General features: G+C 42.4%; 1 protein-coding gene and 1 pseudogene across 1 annotated transcript; one reads left to right on the top strand and one right to left on the bottom strand.

The window, feature by feature from the left end:
- The first annotated feature begins 319 nt into the window (after window positions 1-319).
- On the top strand, window positions 320-5200 carry LOC115162358 (sushi domain-containing protein 6). The gene is made up of 8 exons (XM_029713587.1): window positions 320-545; window positions 977-1128; window positions 1591-1782; window positions 1899-2282; window positions 2399-2593; window positions 2793-2931; window positions 3275-3675; window positions 3786-5200. Exons 2-8 carry the CDS (start codon window positions 1011-1013, stop codon window positions 3809-3811), a joined length of 1455 nt encoding a protein of 484 aa, XP_029569447.1. The 5' UTR covers window positions 320-545; window positions 977-1010; the 3' UTR covers window positions 3812-5200.
- A 627-nt stretch (window positions 5201-5827) lies between these two features.
- LOC115162359 (sodium/bile acid cotransporter-like) lies at window positions 5828-8515 on the bottom strand (annotated as a pseudogene).
- Between the last annotated feature and the right edge of the window lie 12163 nt (window positions 8516-20678).

The following is a 20678-nucleotide window of genomic DNA, read 5'->3' as shown; positions in this document are numbered from 1 at the left end:
GTGCCGTCTGGTTTGCTGAATATAAGGAATTTGAAATGGTTTATACTTTTACTTTTGATACGTAAGTAGGTTTAAAACCAAATACTTTGACTTTAACTCAAGTAGTATTTTACTGTGTGACTTTCACTTTTGCGTGAGTCATTTTCTGTTAATGCATCTTTACTTTTACTCAAGTATGACAATTGAGTACTTTTTCCACCACTGTGATTTGAATGTGACTGAAGGAGTGGGGATATATACATTTTGTTTTGTTTCAATATCCCATACAGTAGGTGGCGGCAATACATCAATAGGTGTAGTCTGCCATAAAACGTAAAAGAAGAAGAACCCAGTCCAGAAGAAGAACTCAGCCTACCCGTCCCCAAAACTAGTCTAGCGGGGGACGATTTCCATTCTCCCCTGACCGCGCATAGTTGATGCATCTGGCGAAGGACAGTTGCCTTTACCTTTGTATTTCGACAGAGACTGATATTATTATCCAGATGTATCCACAGTAAGCGAGGAAGAGGGTGGATGAGGATCTGACTGGCTGTATTGTTGTGCGGGTAAGCATGCAACGCGACACGTTAGTTAAGTATAGTATAGCAGACGTTGCTAGCTACAAGCAGAGCTAACGATAGTTCCTTAGCTATGCAGTTACTGTAGATAGCTAAGGGTTTTGTTGTTAGCATAGCTAGTTCTAGCAAGAGGTAATTGATTCGCAGTTAGCTATTATGCTGATGTCTGGCGATAAATAACGTTAGCTAGCACCGCTGCTAGCCAGGTTTTGTGGTGTAGCTAAGGATAGCTAACAACCGAGAGAGGAAGACAACTGGCAAAGTTAGCTAGCTTAAAACAAAATGGACCTGGGTACAGTATGACCTAACAGAACGTAACAAGCTGGCTAGCTAGCTATCAAATTGAATGTTAGTATTGACTCAGTCAAATGTGGCTAGCATAACTAGAGCTGGGACGGGGTTGCTCTTCTATCCCCTAGGTTGAGCTGACTACCTCTGCAGTGGAAGTAAAATATGTGCAATGGAATGTTAGAGTCCACGTCAAAAGCCCTTGGGCTGCCCACCTCAGCAGACAAGCAGTCACTTTCTCTGTTGCTCTTCCTGACTGTGCTATCCACTGGACAAGGGTCAGGTAAGAGATCACTCATCTTCAGCAAAAGGCTCCCTCACACAGCTTCATTCCTCCTTTCCGAACACTACTGCTGCTTTAACCCTGCTAAGATTCAGCTCCTCTCTTTAAGTTTAATAATGCTAGATGTACATTGCTCTATGTGGTCAATTATAACATCGGAATTGGGTTTATTTGAGCAAACAGCTGGCTCACATCTGCCACATGTAATATTAAGGTGTCAAGTCCCCACATCCTCTCCTTCCCATAGCTGATTAGTAACATATGCTGGATGTGGATGGGGGCTTGAAGCTGTTGCTAGAGATCCTCTTGCCTGGCGCCAACTCGGCTCCCACTGCCTTCATGACTTATTGATATTATATAAGCGCCAGAAATACCTTTTAACAACATTGTTTTAAAACCATCAAATAGAGCATTATTAGAATGTTCTAGCATCAATTATATGCCCTTTCGTCCCCCCCTCAGGATGTGTGAGGCCGTTCATGGTGCAGAACAGCCTGGTCAACCTGACAGAGACCAACAGGGGTTCCTTCCCTGTGGGCACAGTGCTCCAGTACAGCTGTGACCCAGGCTATCTGGCTGATGGGCCCAGCATCATCACCTGCACCCCTCTTAACCGCTGGACCTCAGACCCACCCCGCTGTATACGCAGTGATGGTACTAATGGCTTTACTAAATACTCTGAATTCATTACAAATACACTTAACATGTTTTTAAGTCTAAAATGTGGTTTGTGCGCTCACTGATAATGGTTCTTTTTGTCTTGTCAACAGTGTGTCTGCCTCCATTTGAGCCAGAGAATGGGGGCTACACCTGCCACCCGTCCCCCTGCCATAGACTAAACCATCACACTGTGATCGAGTACTTCTGTGACGAAGGCTACATCCTGAAGGGAGACTATAAATACCTGACCTGTCAGGACGGGGAGTGGGACAGCCCCATGCAGATTAGCTGTGTCAACCAAGGATGTGTGAGGCCGTTCATGGTCCAGCATGGGTCAGTCAACCTGACAGAGACCAACAGAGGTTCCTTCCCTGTGGGCACGGTGCTCCAGTACAGCTGTGACCCAGGCTTCCTGGAGAACGGGCCCAGCATCATCACCTGCGCCCCCCTGGGCTGCTGGACCTCAGACCCACCCCGCTGCATACGCAGTGATGGTACTAATGGCTCTACTAAATACTCTGAATTCATTCCAAATACACTTAACATATTTTTAAGTCTAAAATGTGGTTTGTGCGCTCACTGATAATGGTTCTTTTTGTCTTGTCAACAGTGTGTCTGCCTCCATTTGAGCCAGAGAATGGGGGCTACACCTGCCACCCGTCCCCCTGCCATAGACTAAACCACCACACTGTAATCGAGTACTTCTGTGATGAAGGCTACATCCTGAAGGGAGACTATAAATACCTGACCTGTCAGGATGGGGAGTGGGACGGCCCCATGCAGATTAGCTGTCTCCTGGACCAAGGTTGGTGACCATATTGTGATTACACGGTCTTATTCTCCAGAGTTCAGTGTTAAGTAGCTTGAACTATTTGTTTTATTGTTGTATCAACCTGCAAGATGAAATTATACTATGCTACCTTTTGAAGCCTCAGGAAGGACTGTCTGTCCTTTAATGGACAGTGTTTTGAGTGTGGTCTCATTGCCTGCTTCCCCTCTTCCAGACAGAGACCCTACCCCTGTGTTTGGCATACCCACCTTATCCATTGTGGCCTCCACTGCCATCTCTGTAGCCCTCATCCTGCTGCTGGTGGTCCTGTTTGTCCTGCTGCAGCCTAAACTCAAGTCCTTCAACCACAGCCGGTGAGTGGCCTGAAACCACAGACATGCTTATTCAGTATCAGCTGTGGTAGGCTAATCCTTCTAAAGCTGTGTGTACTCCAGGGGTGTGCATGTCTCATAACTGTTCAAGCAGGCAGAAATAGTTCATATGATGCAAAACTTCTCATTCCGGCTGTATTCATATCTGCTTGAACGGTGAATAGCTCAGATATACATGAAAACATGATATGACCCTGGGGATCGATAGTACATCGCTCAGAAATGTACAAATACGATAACTTTCTAAATGAGTGAATCTTTCCTTTTTAAGAGTCTAAAGTAATGAGGTATTAACAGACTGTTCCACTCCTGTGCTCCCCCTCAGCCGTGAGCAGGGGGTGTCAGGCCAGCCCGTGTCCATCATGGTGGAGGGGGTACAGGTGGCCCTGCCTTCCTATGAGGAGGCGGTGTGTGGCGAAGGGGCTCTGAGTCTCAGCTCTGAGTCCCGGGTCCAGATAGTACTGTCAGAGGGCCAGCAAGCTGCAGGGATGACAGAACCTCTCATTGCCCAGGCCAGGCCCTCCACCCTCCCCCAGCTCTCAGAGATGGCAGTGGTTCACCCAGTACCACCATCCTTCGCCTCTTCCTCCTCTCGCTCATCCTCCTCCTGCTGGGGCCTGGAGCAGGCTGCTGCTGCTGCAGTGCCTTCACCCTCACAGCGGAGGGACTCCACATGCAGTGAGCAGCACAGCCTGTCCCTCAACTCTAAGATGGACTACTCTGACGGTGGGACGTCAATCTATGTCTCTCCAAACAGGCCTCTCTTCATGCATGTATTGGTTGATAATGCCCATATATGCATACAGTGTATTGATGTCTCTTGTTTCGTCCTGCAGATATGCCTTTGTTAAAGGAGGCCTGAAGCATGCTGCAGACGCTTGGGTGTATGTTACGGAAACACCCAGAGTTGCTGACAGGGTTGCTGTTGACCTGCTGTGTTGAGCCGGAGGCGTGTCTGGAGCTCCCCACTGCAGCAGCTGCCAACACAACAGACTATCCACCCACCTCCTCTTGGGGCACTAAGTGAGGCCGTGTCATTCTCAGCAGAATGTTACCTCTTCCCCCATCCAGAGGAGGGCACAGAGGGATTTCACATGTACATACATGCTTAGCAATTTTCTAGGACTTCTTACACTATGTCCAGTGTCTGACACATGCTCTTTGACCCATTGGCTTAGTGCAGAGACATTAAAACTAAAAGAGAGAGCACCCAGTATGTTGGAAGGTTTTTTTGAAAGGCTCAATATGCCTTTTAAATTCTTTACTTGTAATCCATATGTATTTATTTATATTTTTTCCCCCAATGGTTAATGCTACAAACACATTTTGAGAATCATTGCACCCATCATCAATTTGGTCCATGTCAACCTGTTTTTACATGATCACTGCAGCACAACAGGCATGATGAAGGCCACTGCAACTTAGATTGAACCAGTCATTCTCACACGTACACAGATTTTACAATTACTCTTAACATTTAATTTATAAGGACATATGATTTTAACTTTTTATATTCTCATTGGGGTTCTTTATGGCACAACTATTTTGATGTCACATCCTTTCTGATCATGGTTTTGAACTCAGTGTTTTTCCCACGCACTTATTTGAAGATTTTGCTAAAGGCAAGTGTTCCCAAGGTTCAGGCACACCTTTTCTCAGCTCATTGACATTGGGCTTAGCATTCATATTCTCTCATTCATGTCAGTACACCCTTTCTCTAATGGCCTTAGATCTCCACGTCTATGCACAAACACCATCTGTATTGGGCTTCATTCCTAAAAAGGAGTTTTAAATCCTAAGCCACAGCTTAGTGATGTAACAAATTGGAGCATAGTTGGTGTTTCTTGGACACCTAATACTTACTATTTATTTGTGGGTTGTTTTGAAATTGTTTTAATTAAGTCTAGATAGGGAAACTTAATTGAGTATTTAATATATTCATGTTCAGAATGCTGTTGATCAGCCATGGTTCCTTTGACGCTTCCACAATTCTTGGGAAATTATATTTAGACGGGTCTTTTAACGTTGCCATCTTGGTGGACTCATAAGGACATAATGTGAGACTAAAGTTAATTGGGTTAACCATAATTAATGAAAAACAGGTCATTGTTATGTACAGAAGCTTAGTGTCATGTCTTCAAATGGTTTCAGTTGCTTTGGGACTAAACAATGCAATTGGTGTGAAGATAGTTAATTTTACTCTGTATATACCCTGTGATAATTTTGATTAAATATCATTTGAGCTGTGCAACATTTTGTTCTTGTCAACCAATCCCGAACTCTTTCACTGAATAGTTTTATAGTTATGGTTAGTGTACTTTTTCAGCACCAGGTGGCATTGTGAATTACTTTATTCATGGTCTTGACTTCTAAAACCCACTTTTTGAAAATTAATTTGCAGAAAATGAGGTTTGTTTAATTACAAGCATCACACAATTTTTTCATAAAACTGCCACAAGAACACTGATGGATTTTTGCCGACTCCATACTATCAGCAAAAGGAACAAATATGCTGCTTTTATGTCATACAGAAATGACTCGTCATTGTGTATTTGGTTAAAACCTTAATCTACATTATAACTTTTTTAGATGTACACACTAAGTATAACATACCTGGGCATTCCCTGTTGTGTCAAAATACTCTAGGGCCAACCATACATGATAGTATCTAGTTGCTTAGACACTGCATTCCACCTACAGTATACAGTTGCATTGGTAAAATTGTGCTGCACATCCCAAGCAAGCTATGTTGCCCTAAAATGCCATACATTTGATGTCTTCTGTTGCATCTGCTGTGGTGGTTCCTGTCCTGGACCTGTTCAGTTTGGTCTGGTGTCCTGTGCCCTCTCCATCTCTGGGCTTCTCCCTTATGGGACCTATAGCAACTTTACTTCCTACACTTTACCAGCCACTGCCAGGTATACAGGCTTTGCATTGGGAGAGAAAGAAGAGATTATTTTAGAAGAAAGACTGCCTTTATTTTGTCAAACGGTCTGGCACACTAACGACAGTGTGGTTCGGCTACATTAAGTTCTGTGAGCCACACCTACTTTAGTGTTATCCAGACAGCTGTGAGACTTACCCAAAGCTGGTGGCTTGAAGCTTTGGAAAACAGCTGAAGAGGATGATGAAAAGCAGTGCCTCGCCTCCCTGGAATATGATGTAGATCAGTGGGAACAGATAAAGGGAGCCAATGATCTCCGGGTGAAAGGCCACCTTCAAGTTGGTGGAACACAGCTGGATGTTCTGACAGCCTGTCTCCATAGAAATAGTCCTCCTGCATCTGAGAAAATATTTGTTACATGGTTCACTCGACTGTATATTATTATTGATACCTATGAATGGATACATGCCCCTTGGCCCCATCCTTGAACAGATGAATACAGCAGTGCGCTTACTGATGATTGACTTTGAAGATGGTGGACATGATGTATCCCAGCAGGTAGCCTGTCGGGTATCAGTGCAGCCGCGGCCATGAGTTGGGGTGAGAAAACCACCCACACTGTTCCCCCAATGGAGATGCCTGACATGACGCCAATGCCCACGGAGGCAATCAGTAAGATTCTTAGACCAACCTGTGGAGTAAAAGCTCTGCCAAATAAGGCATGCTTTTACAGAGGTTGTCCATTCATGTCATTTAGTAATTAGAACATGCTGTATAAATGCATTAGAAACAAAATGTTATAAAAAGGTACACTCTTATACACTGTATGTACAAAACATTAGTAGGTGCCAGGCGGTTTGAGTGTGTCAAGAACTGCAAACGCTGCTGGGTTTTTCACACTCAACAGTTTCCCGTGTGTACCAAGAATGGTCCACCACCCAAAGGACATCCAGCCAACTTGAGACAAATGTGGGAAGTATTAGAGTCAACATGGGCCAGCATCCCTGTGTAACGCTTGACACCTTGTAGAGTCCATGCCCTGATGAATTGAAGGCTGTTCTGAGGGCAAAAGGAGATGCAACTCAATATTAGAAAGGTGTTCCTAATGTTTTGTCCACTCAGTGTCTCTCTCCAGATATGTCACTTATTTGGTCAAAAATACAAGACCTGGGACCAGATTCACAAAACCTTCTTAAGAAGAAATGTATTCTTAACTGACATTTTTTATTAACTATAGACATATGAAGAAAGTAAAGCAAAGTTGCTATTCCTCAAAAAGGTTATTGGAAATGTTCTTGCGCTATTTCTTATGTTTCTCCTTAAGCAAAAAGTTAAGAAGAAGTTAGATTATTTAAAATAACATTTTTGGATTTGTTCTTAATTCCAAGATAGCTAAACACTCTTAAACTCAGGGTAGTGAGAGAATACGCTCATAAAGCAATTGAACATGTTTAATTCACTCACAAACTTAATCTGAGTTTCAGTATTGATTATTTTAAACCCAAGAACATGTTTTAGAATAGTAATCTCAGTAGGAAATATGCTAACATGATTGTCATTGCTAGATAGCTAGCTAGCTTAATCGGTTGCCTAGCAACAAACATCTTAAGATTGTAATAATATATTTGAGAAGTTTGTGAGAAAATCATTCAATCTTAAGATATTGTTGAGGAATTGAATTCATGAACTATATTATGAACTTCTTATTTTTTTTCTGAAGAAGCTTCTTAAGTTTTTGTGTAAGAACTGTGAATCTGGGCCCAGTATTTCAGTTTACCTTGATGATGATCTGAGCGTACTGTGGTACACGATGGTTGATGGCTATGCCATTGGCACAGGGCACTAGTGTCATGATGAGAGCTATGGTGATGCCGGTGTAAGGCACAGCATTTTCCAAGTTATTGAAGCCATGGCAATATAGGAAGAGCAGCAGAGGCATCCTACCCAGGGCCAAAACAGTAGAACATGTGGTCATTACAATGCTGTAGGATATAAAGAGAGGGGGGACTGAAACTTTTTATATTTTCCATTCCATATTTTATTAACTGAGTTTGTGTGATTTTTTTTGTTTAGCATTCATGCCATATGCAAAATTATTTAAACATTTGCATTTTTCTATTGTGAAACAAATTTACTTTCAAGAAGATACCATTTAGGTTTTGTCCGACATGTTAGTAGCCTCTGTGGCCGGACGTAAATGTGCTGAAAACCATCAGCAGCCTTATGGAGCAGACTGCTTTAATCTCCTCACAACAGACATATCAATGAGTTTCACCTGAGGTTCATGTCACCCTTCAGGGCCAGGGCGAAGATGTTGGAGAGGTTTCCCCCCAGACAGCAGCCACAGATCAGCATGGTCACACCCTCTATGGGGCCCAGCTGGAAGATTTTGGCCAGGCTGAAGGCAGTGAGGGGCATAGTACCAAACTGGGCCACCACTGCAAAGGCCACCGCTTTAGGCTTCAGGATATGGGCCTTGATCTTGGAGATCTCCATGGTGCGGCCCAGGGACACCATGGTGATGAAGAGGATGATGATGGTGATGCCACTGATGGCCTTGTCCATGACCGGGGAGATGGGGGACTGGAAGACAGCGGTTACATTGTGAGATGTGATGTTGTAGGTGTTGGTGGCATTCCAAACGTCATAGTTGTCTCTGTGCTGCTCCTCTGTCTGGTTCATGGTGCCATTCATCCCAAAGTTGTTCATTTACTTTATATTTATTATACCTTGAGACACAGAGCGTAAAAATCAAACAGACAAAATATATCCTATGTCAATGGAGAGCAAAGGGTTCTTTGTTGTCTCTTAGACTTGAACAACTGCAGTTAAAACTCATCCTGTTTACTCTATTACACTTCAGCCTTGTGATCAAACTTTGAATCCACTTCCACGAGTATTACTATTTTCACAATAAGACAGTTTAGTACTTGAAATAGCTACAAAAACAGAGTTTTTAAAACATTAAGTACCTTTTCTATGAAATTTCTATGCTCTTTCCATGACATAGACTGACCAGGTCAATCCAGGTGAAAGCTATGATCCCTTATTGATGTCACTTGTTCAATTACTTGTTCAATCACTCTAGATGAAGGGGAGGAGACATGTTGAAGAAGGATTTTCAAGCTTTGAGACAATTGAGACATGGATTGTGTATGTGTGGGCAAGACAAAAGATTGCATCAAGAACTGCAACGCTGCTGGGTTGGGGGGGTACAACTCAATATTAGGAAGGTGTTCCTAATGTTTAGTATACTCAGTGTATAATGTATCACTCAATTCAAATGCACAATTCATATACAAGATGAAACTTGAACAACACTATCAATTCATGTATTTTGCTACCAGGTGACATTTCACCTCAAAATATGATTAAAATATGTCCTGTAATGTTGAATGACTCTGTAGCTATGCAGATGATGTCTCACCAGCCCAGAGAGTTAGTAGACTACTCTATAAATGTATGGCATTGTCACTCAGTTCTGACCATGCAGCAATTAGTATTACTCTTTGGCATTTCTCAGAGCGCTCTAAGATATTCTCCTTGTGACTTTCAAGCTGCTAGGATAAGGGGCAAATATTTTTTTAAAGAATATGCCACTTTCCTTGTGACTAAGGAGCAAACATATCAATGTTAGCACAATGAATTGGATGAGTAGGATTTGTTTTTCTACATGGTTTGCTATCCTTATGCGATTCCATAGGCACCCACTGACAGGCTGGGGAGCCATATGAGGAGGAAAAGTTAGGAAGATTCTAAGGGCCTGTGACTGACAGGGGCCCTAAAAAATTATTAGAACATTAGGTAAAATGTTTTCAATATTCAATTATTAACCTGTCATCATTAATATAATATTTTATTTACAATGTACTAACCCCCCCCACCTCCTCACCCTCTATTTACATGAAATGGTTCGGACCTGCCCCCAAACCAGGCGCTAACGGTACATGCTAGCAGTGAACTGCGAGTGAGGCGTGATGGTAGGGCATCATGTCTCAGCTTCCTAAAGAAAAATCTGGCTTCCAAAAAAACAAAAAGAAAGACAGGTGAGAGAAAAGAAAGGGCGACAGTATGTCACCCAATTTTTCACAAAGGAAGGTGGGTGTAGTCTGTGAGTGGTGGAAATTAACCTGTTAGCTTAGTCCATGGTGAAATAGGCAACTTTTGCTCCCCTGACATCAGTTACTAAACTTCGTCACAGAAAATTCTGAGTGTTTACATTTTGCTCCTCTTTTTGCTGACATTTAATCAATGCAGGCAAACTTTTAGCAAGCTATTCATACTAAATCAGTTGTCCCTGCCCCAGGCCCAACAGATGCAGCTTCAGGCTCAGCAGCCCTGTCTCCCCATCTCCCTACCCCTGAACCAGCCCTACTCCCAACTGAAGGAGGTGAGCAGCATTGTGTTGAATGACATGTCAGTTGGCATAATTGCAGGTACTGCAATGCATTGAGGATACAAATGTGATTCTCCAGTCAGGAAAAATCGCACTTGACACAGAGGCAGCCAATATCAGAGCTGTAAAGGAAGAGACGCAGGCTCTTAGAGATGGATGGGAGTCTCTCCTGTCTGAGGCAACACTGACTGCTACGCAAATGGATGTTTAACCTCAATTTAGCAAGGAACACAGCCATCAGAGGAAAAGGAAGAGATTCCATGATGAGACCTCTCAAGAGGAGACAGCTCAGGAAAGTGCAGCAAAGGTGTTTTGGAACACAGTGTTTTTTATTGCTATGGACAACATCATAAGTGACTTGGACACTAGGTTCCACACCACTGCAAACATTTTTGCAGTGAACACTGTATATGCTGCCACTTCCCCCCTAACTTGTTCCCTCTTGGTCTCCTGAATGCAATTTGTAAGATGCAGCTAGCTGCAAAGCATTTTTGGAGAAGTGTGCATTGCTTTACATATATTTTGCATACTGCCTGTGACTGTTGCTGGTGGCACGAGAGCTTTCAGTAAGCTAAAACTGATTTAAAAAACTATTTGAGGTCCACTATGTCCCAAGACAGGCTTTGCAGTCTTGCCATGCTGTCCATTGAAAGTCAGTTAGCTAGAAAGCTGGACTACAAAGACTTAATCAGTGACTTTGCTAGCAAGAAGGCTTGGCGCTGGGCTCTTGGTGAGTAAGGCTGAGCAAGGGCCAGTGATAACTGTTAAATGGCATGGTTATGGATATTGGATCACTACACACGATGCCCACAGGCTGAGAACAACACTGAGAACAAGATATATCACAATTAATGGCTGGATTGCCATAAAATGTGCTGTGCACCATCAAGAACCCAATTGGAAGAAACCTGTTGATTTGGTGACCACTTGACCTTTCCTCTAGCGCCACCATCAGGCCTTTTCATTTCCATTTTGTTTTCCATTTCCAATTTTACAGCTGCTTATTTTCTAGTTGGTATGTATACTTAGTTCAAAAATCTGCTGGTGATTTTATTATTTTGTTTGTTATATCATTCTATAGATGATGTTCATTTATTTTAATTGAAGAGGTTAAGTTATTCATTAATATTAAGAGAAATTTCCATTCAAGAATTTTACCACAAAACCTACATTTAGACTGTAAAAGACGGCCTTTAGCACATTTCTTATAGAGGGTATCAGTCTTGCATCAAATAGTGAATTCCACTGTATGCAGAATGTTGCATGCATGTCTGCACAGTGTTATATTTTCACAGCTTACTGTCAGTAAATATCGTACAGTAAATATTGGACTACAAGAGAGTTGCAAGCCTGCAAGGTAGAGTTATTTAAAGCTTTGAATGAGATGATTGGGTTCTGGAAGTGTGTGGTTACAGCAATTGTGCAGGGTTTGTGTGGCCTGTGGTGGTGGAGCCCAATGTGATATCTTTTCATGGGGCCCAAAATCCCTGGCGGTGCCCTTGCTGACAAGGCCTCTCATCAACCTGTGCTATTCAGGCAGCAACAAACAGGCACAGTGCCCCAAAAAATAGATGCAGTGGTGTGCCCAATCATATACATGCATTCTTTGAGGCTTTTTCCAAGATGGCGCAGCAGTAAGACGTATTTGTTTTTGTCCCATGCCCAATGTCTTTTTCGTTTTTTTTGTATACATTTCATTATATTTCAATCTCTTTTTACCATTTTCGAATTAAATATACTTTTCTGCAACCCGCCTCACCCAATGTGGTACGGATCTGCTATTTTTTAGACCTTATAACTGGAACCACCAGAAGTTAGCCAGCTAATTAGCTACTAGCTATTCAGTCATTGTTAGCCACTGCTAGCGGTCTTTACCTTTAGCACGGACACCAGTCGCTTTAGCCTGGATAGCCCAGATAATACCTGCCAGTGTGAACAGAGCGCTATCAGCCCTGAGCATATCGTACTGCTTTTTTCCCCCACTACATCACTGCTGCTACCAAGTGGCAATTGTGGCTAACGCCCTTGTCCAGAAGCATGCAACAGTTAGCCTCGAGCTAGGCCCATCTCCCGGCTAGTAAACGAAGTACACCAACTACAATACCTCTCTTGCCAATTTGGCCTGAACCCTTTGTTGACACAAAGCCCCGCCGATCCATCACGGCTGATCTGCTGACGTAATTCGGCCGATGTGCTCTCAACCAGCCTCTGTGTCATGGATGTGGTGAAGATCCATCTGCTAGCCCCTGTCCGCTAACTTCCTGAACACTGTCTCCCGCTCGCCTAGCGTAGTAATCGACTACCGAACAGCTCCCTGTTTCATCTACTGCTGCTCATTGGTCCTATGATCACTTGGCTACACAGCTGATGCCTGCTGGACTGTTCATTAACACGGTACTTCATTTTGTTTATCTGTCGGCCCCAGCCTCGAACTCAGGCCCTGTGTGTAGCTAACTGACCCTCTCTGCCCATTTATCGCTATTTACCCATTGTTGTTGTCTTAGCTGTTTACCCGTTGTTGTCTCACCCGTTGTTGTCTTAGCTCCCCCAATCAACACCTGTGATTGCTTTATGCCTCTCTCTAATGGCAATATGCCTTGTATACTGTTATTTAGGGCAGCTCTCATTGTTTTATTTTACTGCGGAGCCCCTAGTCCTGCTCAACATGCCTCAGATAGCCCCCTTGTCCCACCCACCACACATGCGGAGACCGCACCTAGCTTAACTAGCACCTCCAGAGATGCAACCTCTCTCATCGTCACTCAATGCCTAGGTTTACCCCCACTGTACTCACACCCTACCATACCCTTGTCTGTACACTATGCCCTGAATCTATCCTACCACTCCCAGAAATCTGCTCCTTTTATTCTGTTCCGAAAGCACCAGACGACCAGTTCTTATAGCCTTTAGCCGTACCTTCATCCTACTCCTCCTCTGGTGATGTAGAGGTTAACCCAGGCCCTGTGTGTCCCCAGGCGCTCTCATTTGCTGACTTCTGCAAACGTAAAAGCCTTGGATTCATGCATGTTAACATCAGAAGCCTCCTCCCTAAGTTTGTTTTATTCACTGCTGCAGCACACTTCGCCAACCCTGATGTCCTAGCTGTGTCAGAATCCTGGCTTAGGAAGGCCACCAACAATTCTGAAATTTCCATCCCCAATTACAACATTTTCCGTCAAGAAAGAACTGCTAAAGGGGGCGGAATTGCAATCTACTGCCGAGATAGCCTGCAGAGTTCTGTCATACTATCCAGGTCTATGCCCAAACAGTTCTTCTGTTTGGAACTTCTACTTTTAAAGATCCATCTCTCCAGAAATAAGTCCCTCACTGTTGCTGCTTGTAATAGACCCCCCTCAGCTCCCAACTTGCCCTCTAAATACTGTTTTCAACCAGGATCTCAGCGATCACTGCCTCAATGCCTGCGTCCATTATGGGTCCACGGTCAAACGACCACCCCTCATCACTGTCAAACGCTCCCTGAAACACTTCTGCGAGCAGGCCTTTCTAATCGACCTGGCCTGGGTATCCTGGAAGGATATTGACCTCATCCCGTCAGTAGAGGATGCCTGGTTGTTCTTTAAAAGTGCTTTCCTCACCATCTTAAATAAGCATGCCCCTTTCAAAAAATGTTGAACTAAGAACAGTTATAGCCCTTGGTTCACTCCAGACCTGACTGCCCTTGACAAGCACAAAAATATCCTGTGCCGTACTGCACTAGCATTGAATAGTCGCCGCGATATGCAACTTTTCAGGGAAGTCAGGAACCAATACACACAGTCAGTTAGGAAATCAAAGGCTAGCTTATTATTTTTATTAAATGAGAACTTGTTCTCAACTTGCCTACCTGGTTAAATAACGGTGAAATAATAAATTTAAAAAATTCAAACAGAAATTTGCATCCTGCAGCACTAATTCCAAAAGGTTTTGGGACACTGTAAAGTCCATGGAGAATAAGAGTACCTCCTCCCAGCTGCCCACTGCACTGAGACAAGGAAACACTGTCACCACTGATAAATCCACGTTAATCGAGAATTTCAAGAAGCATTTCTCTACGGCTGGCCATGCTTTCCACCTGGCTACCCCAACCCCGGCCAACAGCTCTGCACCCCCGCAGCAAATGGCTCAACCCCCCTCCCCCCCGCTTCTCCTTCACCCAAATCCAGACAGCTGATGTTCTGAAAGAGCTACTCTACTCTGGACGGTTCTGACTTAGAATATGTGGACAACTATAAATACCTAGGTGTCTGGCTAGACTGTAAACTCTCCTTCCAGACTCACATTAAGCATCTCCAATCCAAAGTTAAATCTAGAATTGGCTTCCTATTTCGCAAACAAAGCCTCCTTCACTCATGCTGCCAAACTTACCCTCATAAAACTGACTATCCTACTGATCCTTGACTTCGGCGATGTCTTTTACAAAATAGCCTCCAAAACTCTACTCAGCAAATTGGATGCAGTCTATCACAGTGCCATCCATTTTGTCACCAAAGCCCCATATACTACCCACCACTGCGACCTGTATGCTCTCGTTGGCTGGTCCTCGCTACATATTCGTGGCCAAACCCACTGGCTCCAGGTCATCTATAAGTCTTTGCTAGGTATAGCTCCGCCTTATCTCAGCTCACTGGTCACCATAGCAATACCCAGCTGTAGCACGCGCTCCAGCAGGTATATTTCACTGGTCATCCCCAAAGCCAACTATTCCTTTGGCCGCCTTTCCTTCCAGTTCTCTGCTGCTAATGACTGGAACGAGTTGCAAAAATCACTGAAGTTGGAGACATATCTCCCTCACTAACTTTAAGCGTCAGCTGTCAGAGCAGCTTACCGATCGCTGCAGCTGTACACAGCCCATCTGTAAATAGCCCACCCAACCAACCAACTACCTACCTCATCCCCACATTTGTTTTTGTTTTTCTGCTCTTTTGCACACCAGTATTTCTACTTGCACATCCTCATCTGCACATATATTTCTCCAGGGTAAATTGCTAAATTGTAATTACTTTGCCACTATTGGCCTATTTATTGCCTTACCTCCCTTATCTTACCTCATTTGCTCACACTGTATACAGATTTTTCTATTGTGTTATTGACTGTACATTTGTTTATCCCATGTGTAACTCTGTGTTGTTGTTTTTGTCACACTGCTTTGCTTTATATTGGCCAGGTCACAGTTTTAAATGAGAACTTGTTCTCAACTGGCCTACCTGGTTAAATAAAGGTGAAATAAAGTAAAAAATGGCTTTCGGTAGGGGGAATAGTAATTTCTTAGATGTGTCTCAGTACATGGCGATGAATTCTGGGTACTAACTCCTAAACTTGGGATAGGGTTAATTATCAGGTATCCTATTGAAATATTGAGTGCTTAGGTTTAGAGGGTCTACACCAAAAGTTAATGGTTAATTGTAGGAGGAAGGTATATAGCGTGTGCAATTAAGCTTGGAATGTGCTGAGTGCAGGGAAAGTGATCACGTGGCAGGCATTGAAAAGGGGAGAGAGCCATGGATTAGTGATGAAGGTGGTCGAGGTCAGGTCACGTTAAGGGAGAAAGAAAAGTTTATGGCCGTATTACTTTGTTTCCTGCCTAGCAGTAAAGATACAATGTTTGTTCAGATGTGTAGGAGACTCAGCCTAGGAGAAAGGGTTAAATATCAGTGCTTGTGTTAACAATGTCTTTCTCTAATGCAGCTTTATTGACCCTCTGGGAAGAATAAACTTGGTTAAGCTTTCATATTGTCCGTTGAGTTTTTCCTCTGAAAATTAGAACCTAACACTGGTGTCATGACTGTCCTGATCAGGTCAGGGTACAGGAGACCACCACCCTACAGATTATCTCCCAAACCCCCAACAGAGGAGGAGAGATCTAGGGGTCTGAAGATGTGGGGGTTTTATGACACCTCATGCCCATAATACAGAGAAATTCCTTTGTCCTAACAATGGAGAACTGGCCTCAGAACATTAAACATGCAATAAAGGGACTTTGGAACAATGGTTTCCGTCAGCCACAATGGTGGTTATGACAAAAGTGGAATATTAAAATGTATGTAACTTTTGTATTTGTTTTAAAGGTTAAGAGATGACGTTATTATGAAAACATTGTACCTTTAAGAGTTTTCCCAGTATATGCCTGATGTTTATACATTGTACGCTGTTTGGAAAATATCCAAATCAAACAGAATGTTTTGATAAAGATGAAATGTGAAGTTAGTGTCTAAAATCGGATTTTTAGCCAAATCTAAGCCTTGCCCCCTTTACTTGGTCCGCCCAGAGAATTGCCCTGAAGGCTGTTACACCCACTTCTGACCCGAGGGTATAAGACAGGAGAGTGAAGAATTAACATAGGAGACTATTGACCCCAAGCTGCAGCTAAGGTCTAACAAAGTCGACGAACCCCAAAATGAAACACAAGGTTGAAGACAAAGAAATATTTTTCTACACGAGCTACGGACGAGTAGCTGTGTCTAAGCGGGTGAATTCAAGCCGAACCACCCAGCCTCCACTCTCCATTGAATCGTGGTATCGACACCATTCGAGCCGAAGCTGTGAGCTCTGAGCTACAGAGCTGTCTGTCCTCAGAAGACCCCTTTCCGATCAAGGGGAGGATCAGACCACTTAGCCAAGAAGGACACTGACATCGTGAGGACAACCAGAGAGTTGCGCCGGAGAACTGCGTCATTTAGAAGCCTAAACGACCCACGCGGAGCTTCCCACCTGAGAACTCCAACACGTAATTACATCATTATATTCTGACCCATAAGAGCGGCAGTTCGGGGCAAGGCTAGTTAAATAAGCATGGCTGACAAATGAACCCAAATGTATATTTCTCTCGTGTACTTCCTTTATTTCTCTCTCTTTAAAATCCCCATTTTGGGTAACAAGCGCCATAGTGTGTTGGCCCGTTGTACTAAGTCCTAATCAATAGCTAGACTGTGTTTTGTGTATGTGCATTTTTATCATCATTTTAGCTTGCTAGTAAATAAATAATCAACTAAGATTGGTGTGGTAAATTCAGTGGTAAAGCCCGGGTCCGTGCAGATTCCCGGATTGTATGACGTTCTGATTATGAGACTGTAGAGGAAATTGATTAATTTAGCGACTGTTGTAATCGATATTCTGATATCCTTTGAGTTAATTTGGGAAATAGAAACTCAATCAAAACAATGTTCCCATGGTGCCCCAGGTTAATGAGTTAATAATGGCTTAATTCATTTAATCACGTAATTATAAAACGTTAATCATTCGATGAGCAACAGTCGTCACATTAACTAATACAACGTCACAACACTGGTCTCTTAACGAAAACATCAGCTGTTCCCAACATGATGTTTTCACAATACACCGTTTTTTTTATTGCCCTTACTCATTTGTAATCCAGACAAACTCAAGTTAGATCTACTTTATGTGTAAATTAGGTTACCTTCATGCAGGTCCTGTCTGTGTTTTAAACGCACTAGTACTGAAGTGTCACTGTATTCCAACTAGTTGTTATTATAGTCCATATGATGAAAGAGAGAAATAAAGCACATAACAATCCCAAAATATAATACAATTACTAATGAAGTAAGTTATCATGATACCTCAAGGCACTGTCATTATTTTTAAAGTATTTTCTTACCTTCATTGTGTGCAGTCTTGTGATGTTCAACTCTCTGGTCTGCTTTGTCTCTTCTCTCACTCCCCCTGTCGCTCCCCTCTCTCTTACACACACGTTCCCCATCCCGCCTCACATTTTTCTCTCTAGCCCCTTTGCTTTCTGTCTAGAACCCCCTGTCACATGGCACGGGGGTCTAAATCCTGCACAACAGGCTGCATCTCCAAAATCATAACAATCATCACAATTCTGTACTCATCCATGCCTCCAGAAAACCCTCTTCCATCCTAGACATACCCACCTGAATATGTTGGATATGATAGGGTGATGTAAATGAGACAAAGGAATGTGCATGCATGCGTTTCTTCCCAATTCAACTTTCATAGCAGAATTGACATAATTGGTTACTACCCAATCATCAGCTAAAAACAGATTGTTAGATATCCATGGTGAATGATGACGTCAACACTGTTATTAAATGTTTCAAGACTCTAGAGTTATCATTCAGTACAGCTGAAGGTAATATGATCACAATGCTGTACCAATAATTTACAGTAAATGCTCATCCACACCTGTTAAGATGAGATCCCAGCTCTGTCCTTTGTTTGGATGTGTTTCTATTGGACTTGAGTACCATGGGAAAGCCCTGTTTAGCATCAATGGGTCAGATTGTGTGGACAGAGTGTAATTGTTGGTGGGGCACTTTAAAAGGGTTTTTTCTTCTTGGCATTCATGTGAGTGTAATGAGTATTAATGAATATTACGCAACCAGGCTAAAGGTTCAATGCCTTCGCCTGGCAAAGTCGCCGTCCTTCCATTGGAGCCCCCCTTTCTGCCATCCTAGGCAACTTGGGACCTTCCAGCCACTACTCACACAATGGGCTAGAGATGTGAAAAAAGGCTGAGTTTTTGATTCTGTGACCTAAACTTCAACAGTTTGTTACAGATTAGTTCAAAGATATTATATACATTTTAATCTCAATAGCTCGCTATGCAGATGTTGCATATCATGTAACTAAGTAATGCATACCAAGTCATGACATTTCATTGTGATGTTTACGGGAGAAATATGGGTTTATACACGGGATAAAATCAATAAAGTGTGGTGGTTCTTAAAATGGTAAAATGTTGAACATGTAATTATGTTTCTATGATCAGCAGCACACTGTTTTGGTTCCCTATTAGACTAGCGTGCCTTTACATCTTATAATTGCTGGTGTGGTTATACTGTTGAATAGCTGCCAAGGGGAAAGCTTACATGTCGCATCATATTATGACCTCTAATGTCAAGGTTTCATATGGAATTACAAATACCACATATGCATTCTGATTAAACATTTCACATTTTACTGGAACATTTTTATTTATGTGAACCTATGCTTTGCACACCATGAAAGAGTTTGAAGAAAAAAGTATATATTATTTTTCAAACCCTCTCTTGAATTCTGAACTTGTGCTTTTGTTACTTTCTCACATTCCAGTGTTACAAATGTCCAGTAATCACTTTCGCTGTAGTGATTGTGGAGCTCAGTCTCACGTGGTGCACACAGCACCTCAGGAAATGGGCATTGCAGCCTGGTCTCATAAGCTAGACAACATAGTAAATGTAAATCCGCGACACTCAAATTAGTATATGTTACGTTTGGTATGGTTACATAAGACAGATGGTTAATTAAAGCAAAAAATGAAAGTATGGTGGTTGGTTGGGGTGGATGGGTGGGCATATAACGCGAACGTCTAGCAACCCAAAGGTTGCGAATTCAAATCTCAACACGGAAACTTTTGCATTTTTCCTAATTAGCAACGTTTCAACGACTTACTACTTTTTAGCTACTTTGCAACTACTTAGCATGTTAGCTAAGCCTTCCCCTAACCTTAGCCTTACTCCTAAACTTAACCCCTAGCCTAACTAACGTTAGCTAGCTAGCTAACATTAGCCACCTAGATAGAATTCCTAACATATTATATGTTTTGCAAATTCATAACATGCAATACGATTTGTAATTCGTGATATATCACACAAAATGGGTGATGGACCACAAATTAATACATATCATACTAAATGCAGTACCTTGGATTTACATACAGAATAATACAAAATGCTCTGAGACCAGGTTGCAACTGTACACCTGGCCAAATCATCCTGCAGGTCAGCTGATGCAGGCAGGCAGTTCACAAGACCTGTTTCCACATGCAGTCCCTAAATAGGTTAAATGCGTTTTACCACATCAAGTGAGCTATGTGTAGATAATCTTATGTGTTACAGTTGCAGTTCTTTGGCAAATCGTAGCTATTTGAGAAAGCTCCTGCTTAAATGTATAAATAAATTACTATGAAATGTACTCGATATACAGTAGATACACGAAGTATACAAAACATTAGGAACATTCTTTCCATGACATAGAAGGTAGCAGTGTGTGGGAAAAATCACTAGGGAAGCCAAGCCAGAAAAAAACTATATTACAACCTACAGTGCCTTCAGAAAGTATTCATACCCCTTGACTTATTCCACAGTTTGTTGTGTTACAGCCTGAATTAAAAATGGATCAAAGTAATTTTTTTCTTCAACCATCTACACACAATACAGTGAAAACATGTTTTTAGAAATTTGTACAAATGTACTGAAAATTAAGTATGGAAATATCTAATTTACATAAGTATTTCACAACCCTGAGTCAATACATGTTAGAATCACCTTTGGCAGCGATAACAGCTGTGAGTATTTCTGGTTAAGTCTCTAAGAGCTTTCCACACCTGGATTGTGCAACATTTGCTAATTATTATTTTCTAAATTCTTCAAGCTCTGTGAAATTGATTGTTGATCATTGATATACAACCATTTTCAAGTCTTGCCATAGATT

The sequence above is a fragment of the Salmo trutta genome, chromosome 25 (assembly GCF_901001165.1).
Source record: "Salmo trutta chromosome 25, fSalTru1.1, whole genome shotgun sequence".
Lineage (NCBI taxonomy): Eukaryota > Metazoa > Chordata > Actinopteri > Salmoniformes > Salmonidae > Salmo > Salmo trutta.
The sequence above is the reverse complement of the archived record's forward strand: the minus strand, read 5'-3'. Positions and strand labels throughout refer to the sequence as shown.

Excerpts from the sequence above, each read along its gene's own strand:
- LOC115162358 (XM_029713587.1), top strand. The coding sequence starts at position 1,011 with ATGTGCAATGGAATGTTAGAGTCCACGTCAAAAGCCCTTGGGCTGCCC. Across the intron at positions 2,283-2,398 it reads CCGCTGCATACGCAGTGATG|TGTGTCTGCCTCCATTTGAG; the intron begins GTACTAATGGCT and ends TCTTGTCAACAG. Across the intron at positions 2,932-3,274 it reads AAGTCCTTCAACCACAGCCG|CCGTGAGCAGGGGGTGTCAG; the intron begins GTGAGTGGCCTG and ends GCTCCCCCTCAG.